Source organism: Penaeus monodon, chromosome 2 (assembly GCF_015228065.2).
Source record: "Penaeus monodon isolate SGIC_2016 chromosome 2, NSTDA_Pmon_1, whole genome shotgun sequence".
Taxonomy (NCBI): domain Eukaryota; kingdom Metazoa; phylum Arthropoda; class Malacostraca; order Decapoda; family Penaeidae; genus Penaeus; species Penaeus monodon.
Window position 1 is genome coordinate 999,126 of NC_051387.1, and position 7,500 is coordinate 1,006,625.

The following is a 7,500-nucleotide window of genomic DNA, read 5'->3' on the forward strand; positions in this document are numbered from 1 at the left end:
GGACAACACTTGACTTGGGCTGGCTTGGCCACCCATTGGCTAGGTAGGCAATCAAGGTGAAGTTGCTTGCCCAAGGGAACAACGCGGCAGTCGGTGACTCGAACCCTCGAATTCAGATTGCCGTCGTGACAGTCTTGAGTCCGACGCTCTAACCATTCAGTCACCACGGCCTTTGACGATCATGGGCTTCCATGATTTTTTCTTAGCAATTTAGAGCAGTGGTTTGCCTTTGTTTTTTTTTTGTTTTTTTTTTATCGAGTCACCATCTCTATTTACCCAGCACTGACTTGAGCTGGCTTGGCCACCCAGTGGCTAGGTAGGCAATCGAGGTAAAGTTCCTTGCCCAAGGGAAACTACACGCCGGCCGGTGACTCGAACCCTCGAACTCAGATTGCCGTCGTGACAGTCTTGAGTCCGACGCTCTAACCATTCGGCCACCGCGGCCCCATATATAAATATTTATATATATATATATATATATATATATATATATATATTATATATATATGTGTGTATAATATATATTATATAATATTATATATATATATATATATACTAGTATTATATATATATGTGTAAAAAACTATCTATTATTACTATCTATCTATCTATACTAATCTATTATCTATTATATATATATATATACTAACATAGTTATATATATAATATATATATAATTATATATATATATATATATATATATATAATATATATATATATATATATATATATATATTATATATATAATTTATATATATATATATATATATATATATATATATATATATATATATATATATATATATATATATATGCACACACACAAACACACACACACATATATATCAGAAGGATCATGAATGGTAGAAAAAAAAAAAAGGACAGAATTAATGCATATGTATTTCAGGATGCATACTTATCATCAAAAGATCCTGCAGCTTCACAGAATGAATGAAATTTGTAACAGATTATCCATTTTTTACCGTGCATTATATTTGTTAGAATTGTCTGAAATGTCCCACAAGAGCCTATAAATTATGATATATTTAAGGTAGAAATAGGTTAGAGAAAATATGTTTGAACCTTTTTATTCAAAGAATTGGTGATATTTTTTTTACATATATACTTTTACATATACACATTTTCTTTACATAGACTCAGTAGAATATCTTTATTTTGAAAACTAGTTCATTAATTAGGATGTTCTGATTAAAAAAAAAAAACATTGGCCAGACCAGATTATGCAGATGCTATTGGTTGGTACCATAAGTTTATGGAAATTATTTGTGATATTATGTGACATCATTTTGTACTTTACAGAACACCTCAGATTTATTGGGAGTAGCAGGCATTGATGTTCCCATCCAGTCACTGAAGAATCTCTCACCATTTGAAGCTCTTGGACCAAATGGTTACACTTTCATCATTAACCATAATGGCTTTATTGTTATGCACCCGAGGCTAAGTCCACAACTCTCATATTTATTGGTAAGTAACAGAGCTGCAAAACTTTGTGAGAGTGTTGTTCTTCAGCTGTAAGAGTGTACCCATTCCAGACCTACTGACTAGTATTAGAAAAATCTGATCAGTGCCTTTTCTCATTAGGGACCCCCTCACATTGATCTGCTTGACGTTGAAGAGGAGACCAATGAGACAGTCTTCATCCGAAAGAGAATGGCCAATGGGACAGCAGGTTCTGAATCAGTCCTTGGGAAGATAAGAATTGACGATTCTCATTCTGTTGTCTACAGTACAATACAGTATACATGGACTCCAATAATTGACACTACATATAGGTAAATATGATAGTATTCACTTTGGTTTATATTGGGTATCTGAGTATTGTTGCTGTGATGGTGTATCAGCATTTGTGTTTGGTCACAGAAACTCATAAATTTATTCCATATAACTCTCTTTTACTAGCTTGGGCATCGTGAACCTCAGGCGGTCATACCACATGATTGTCCATAACCAAAGTGGCTATTCTGTTGCTGAGCAATTCAACACTACTGACACTGTAATAGCTCCCTGGCCCTATTGTAGAGGACGTCAAGCAAGTGACTCGGTGACAAGGGTAAAGGACTTTATAAAGGATATCAGTGAGCGAAGGGGAATGTGTAAAGAACTGAGTAAGGATGCATTATTTTTTTGATGATATAATATGATATATGTAATTTCATTTTATCACAATCAAGAGGCATTTGATACTGAAATGATTAATAATAATATCACTTGCTATAGTTTTCAGGATTTTATTCAAATTTCAGTTACACATAAGTATATTTTTTCTAGGTAAGAATGACTTAGCACAAGGGTTGCTGTGGTCCCAGTCTTGGACACAGGAGCTACTTAAGCAGTGGAAGAAGGATCGTTGGTCAAAAGAAGATCTGATTGGCAGAGTCATATTTACAAGATTTGGACTGACTAGGTTCTATCCTGAGAGGTAAATTAAGAACATTAAGGATTACTTAATGCTACCTAGACTTAAGAATCATTTGTGTAACTGGAGCTGAGCAGTAAAGTCAGCTCTGTCCTGATTTGCATTGTCTTAAAATAATTTTTTGTCAAAGCAAAGAGAATCATTTGGCAGGACAGTACTGATAAGCAAGTTTTGGGCATATATATATGTATTAATTATTTTGCTGTTTTCTCACAGTCAGAGGCCAGGAGCTCTCCATTGGCAGGACCCATGGTACAACCCAGCACTTCGTAGGGGAGAACTATCAAGCAGAATTGCCATTATTCCCCATGCTCTTGGTGCCTTTTTATCAGTCCCGATAAAAGTTGCTAAGAATTATGAAGTAATGGCTGGAGGTTCGTGTGCAGTTCTCTGTTGTACAGGATTCATGGAGTCTTTTTCTTAAATCTTATTAGTATTTTTACTTTTTTTTTTTTTACTAGTTTTCAAATATGTAGCAATCTTTTTGTCTGATTTACAGTTGTGGGTGTAAACCTGACAGCCAGTTACCTGCATAGTGAATTTAAGACTATGTTGATAAGGACTGAGTGGAACAAGGACTATCTTCTTCTGTTGGTGGATGATGGAGGACTCATTGTTACTTCCAATGAAGATGAGGTTGGGTGACAGAAGTTGTCATTATTTTTTGTTTTATTTATGATGTCCCTGTTATGCATATTCTCTGTACTTTGTATACTGACTGACTGTTATATCACTTAATGAGCTCAACAGTATGATAATTTGTGATCTTATCTGACAGTTATCACAAGAACTACCCACTGATTTTGTCTTCATACCAACAGCTACATGGAGTAACCCTTCAAGGGATGTTCCTTGGAGATTTGAACATGCCACTGATGGAGCATCTACACAATGCCAGTATTTATAACATGGAAAAACGAGTAAACACACAGGCTATCTGCAAAGAGTCTAAGATCAAGGGAACAAGTGCAGGTCCAAGGAGCTTCCTCATTCCAAATCCTCTGAAACTTCTTGCTGGTTTCCTGATTGAGATACTTTCTTGGGCTGATTATTTGAGATATATGATATTTAGGTAAGTTTGATACAAAAAAAAAAAATTATCTTTAAATCTTAATCTAAACTGATTAAATGAGATACCTTCTTTTTTCTTTGGCCTCTTTTTTAGATGCTTTCATTGTTATTGTTGAACTGAGAAATGATGATAAAAAATTGCTGCAATATGTTTACTACAGACCCACTTAATCCTATGGCAACAGCTTTTTCCTATGCTGTACTGGGCTTTGTGTAAGGTGTAATGTACAAGTCTCTACAGTGAACAATTAGAAAGACAGGAGACATGTTTTCTATGCTGTCTATGATTTTTTAATAAAAGAAGCTAAAAAGAGACTTCAAACTTACATTGAGGACAGGGACAAATGACAAATGACCTTTATACAAACAACATAGAGCATGCTCAACCCCATACATGTCATGGATACTAGCCACTGAACAGTATCAGATTAATAGGCTTAGCACTGGTCATTTAACCATCATTTACACAAGAAAACTTTGTGTAGCCAATTGTGGTTAAGATAATTTTGAAAATAAAACTTCAGATAGGTAAGAGTAGAAATAGGTCTAGCAAAGGCAAAAGAGCTTTTATGAAATATTAAACCTGTGAACAGAGTTCACTGTGATTAAGCAGAATAAGATACAAATGAATATGAAAACTTTGATAACATAAGGGATGAAACTTGTGTGTTTTAGTTATATCAGCAAAATTTCATATGAATTTGATGAAATTTGATCAAAGTATATCAGTTACACATCTTATACTGTGAAGTTATTCATCTAAACCTCATTAAATCTACCTTTTTCCGCTAATTAAATCTTGTTGACAGAGACTCATGCCGTCTGCTATAATTTCTTTTTTCAAGCTGTGTTGTGGCATTCATGTCTCCAAGCGTCGAGGCATGGTCTGAGTGGGGCATGACGCAAATTGGGGGACAGGAATCATGTGTTATGTCCCAAGCCATCTATTATTTTGGTGAAAACACACGTCATTCTGCTATAATGCACTGCAGCAACCACACTGCAAAGGTTTGTTTTCATATTACAGTGTTATTTATGTAAAACCAGGCAATCATTGTTAGAAAAACATGATGTTGAAGATAAACCAGTAGCACAAGGAAATCTGAACAATATACATTATAGGATATCAAAACAGGATTTTATATCTACAAAATATATTTGCAGTTTTGGGTACGACGTCTAGTGAAGGCAAATGCAATTCTGGTTGCCATTGAAACAAAACCAGAAGAATGTGGTGTGTACTCCAGTCTTCCAAACATCACACCAGAAAGAGTTACTACAGTGAAACCTTGTGCATATCAAGCAAGGTTTAGAAGACGGCCATCAAGCTGCCTCATGGGTAACTCAACAGTAAGTATAATTATAGGATTATTAGTTTCATTAAATGCTGTGTCTCTCAAATTCTGAATTTTTTGGGTGTAGATTTTTCTTTATGGTAATAGTTTCTTTTTCTGATACCATTATCTTGAATAATTCTGTGATTTATTCCATGGGAATGGATATCCAAGGTCCTGGGAACACTTGAATAAAGATTACCAATTGATGGGTGTGTGAAGTATGAAAATTGTCATTTGACTGGCTTTTGATTTATCTGATCAGAAGTTTATCTAGTCCAGTGTTTGAAATATCAAAGTTGATTGACTGTTGGCTCAAGCTGATTGGTGTCGGAATACCTACCGCTTGAGTGAAGGACTTATATTGCACCTCAAAGAGCAACCAATTAACAACTTATATTGAAAGCCTCAGATACTTATTGGCATGGCTGGGATTTAAATACCCCCCTTGGATAACAATATTAATTTCTTAGGTTCAGGAGTTTGAGAATATATTAAACATTTTGGAATATATATAAAGTTAACATTTTTGAAGGATTTAGTTTAAGGGGTATATTAAAGGTACATCAACAAGGTTTAAGTGCAAAGTAATACTTTGCATTTAGATTTGAACAAGCTTTGATTATCTTTATATTTAAGCCTTATATAACAATTTATTTGTAAAAACCTACTACATTACTAATTATGTTTTTTGGCCTTGCAGGATTATTGCAATAAATCTCCACATCCAATGGCAGCTTCATTTGGAACTGTGCTAAGTGTTTTACTTGTTAGTAAAATCTTGGGAAGTATATAATAAGTACTGTGATTTTATTGGTACAGATGATATTAGCTCTATTTTCATGTATGGAACTTGAAAATTAGGATTTATATTCAATGAAAAAAACTAAGAAGAAATAATTGAAATTAACATTTTTATGTGTTTATTAAGTGTATATTATATGGAATTTATTAATATATAATTTAAGAATTCTCACTGGATCAGTTACAAGTAAAATAACAAACAGAAGTATGAATAGTTTCAAGCATAATCTTTACAACATTTAATTTACATGTTATGCATGACATGTAGAAATGGAAAACATTTTGTGTTAAATGTTTGTAAACACATGCGTACGGTAGCACACACACACACACACACACACACACACACACACACACACACACACACACACACACACACACACACACACACACACACACACACACACACACACACACACACACACACACACACACACACACACACCACACCACACACACACACCACACACACACACACCACACACACACACACACACACACACACACACAACACACACACACAACACACACATACACACACATGCATGTACACAATAAAAGACATGTATAACAGAATAAGGCTTCTAGTCTTCCTTCATCATATATTGAAAAGTATTCTTCTTTTCCCTTTTTATCAGAACCAAAGAGACTTTTGATGTAGCAAATGAATGTATATTGATTCCATGAAATATGACTTGACACGTTTGCATTTGTATTCAATTGTTGATTGTAATGGGAAATAATATATTTTCATTCATTACAATTTTTTGGCAGTGGTTGATAACAGATAATGGTTGATAACCATTTTGCACCTACTATTAATATGACAGATTAGTGTTTTTTGCTCATTCTAGATCTCACTGTGATAGATAAGATCTATATACTGTCCATTAACTGTATAGCAAGTCCCAACTGGAAGTTGGTTCATCTTGCATTTTAGTCAGACTAACAGCTATAGCATTCTCTAACAATTTCCATTTCCTTGACTGTAGAATTCTTGATATATTCTCTTAGAGTGGACCATTTGAAGATAAAGCATAAACACTCTTTAATATTTCACAATGGTGTCAACATACCATGGATCACCACTATGTAGGGATAAATTACTGCAGTTAAACATGTATTTGTAGAGAAATATATTTCAAGTTGCATATTACGTCTTTTCTACTTTGCTGTTTTTTTAGATGTTACTTTTCATGTAGTTACTGTGTATATGAGAATGAAAGCAAACATGAGAAGGGTAAGCTACCAAGCACATGCCTTAAAGATAACTGACCAAAGAAAGTGTGTGGTGCATGTGGTTATGTAGTTATGACTGGATTCATCAGGATATATGTTTTGTTTCTTTTCTTTATGTCTTGATGTTCTGATGAAAAGATTAGGTGATATTTAGGATTGGGATTTTGTAGTCTCAATAATTACCCCGAATATTATATATATATATATATATATATATATATTTTTTTTTTTTTGTAGGATGTCTTGTTAATGCAGACACAAAGAGCAAAGAAGAAAATACATTTAAAAAAAGGGTACATACACTGTAAATTGAGATAAGTGAATGATAGATTTACCCAAAGGGGAAACACAAAAGTAAGTATGTTGCATGTTGTGGCTCGCAATGAAATTCCTCATCGATGCAGTTATCTGTACACCTAAACATAGTGATTTTTTTATGCGAGTCAGAACAGTGTACCATGCAGGGCTAACTCAATCCAGTGTTACTCTTGTGGCTGTTTTTTTTTTTTTTTTTTTTTTTTTTTCAGATAAAGTATAGAAAGAAAGGAAGGAAGCAGATGAATGCAAATCAGAATAATAATACTAAAACATGATGTAGCTATATAATAGTTG

General features: G+C 33.9%; 1 protein-coding gene across 1 annotated transcript in view; it reads left to right on the forward strand.

Moving 5' to 3' along the window:
• Nucleotides 1-6,034, forward strand: part of LOC119579988 (voltage-dependent calcium channel subunit alpha-2/delta-1-like) — a 102,502-nt gene extending 96,468 nt beyond the window's left edge. Inside the window, 10 exon segments of the mRNA XM_037927834.1 lie at nucleotides 1,321-1,488; nucleotides 1,606-1,796; nucleotides 1,924-2,129; nucleotides 2,293-2,443; nucleotides 2,657-2,814; nucleotides 2,940-3,076; nucleotides 3,262-3,512; nucleotides 4,357-4,519; nucleotides 4,676-4,861; nucleotides 5,549-6,034. Coding sequence (XP_037783762.1) covers nucleotides 1,321-1,488; nucleotides 1,606-1,796; nucleotides 1,924-2,129; nucleotides 2,293-2,443; nucleotides 2,657-2,814; nucleotides 2,940-3,076; nucleotides 3,262-3,512; nucleotides 4,357-4,519; nucleotides 4,676-4,861; nucleotides 5,549-5,641 — 1,704 coding nt within the window. The 3' untranslated portion in view covers nucleotides 5,642-6,034.
• The last annotated feature ends 1,466 nt before the right edge of the window (nucleotides 6,035-7,500 follow it).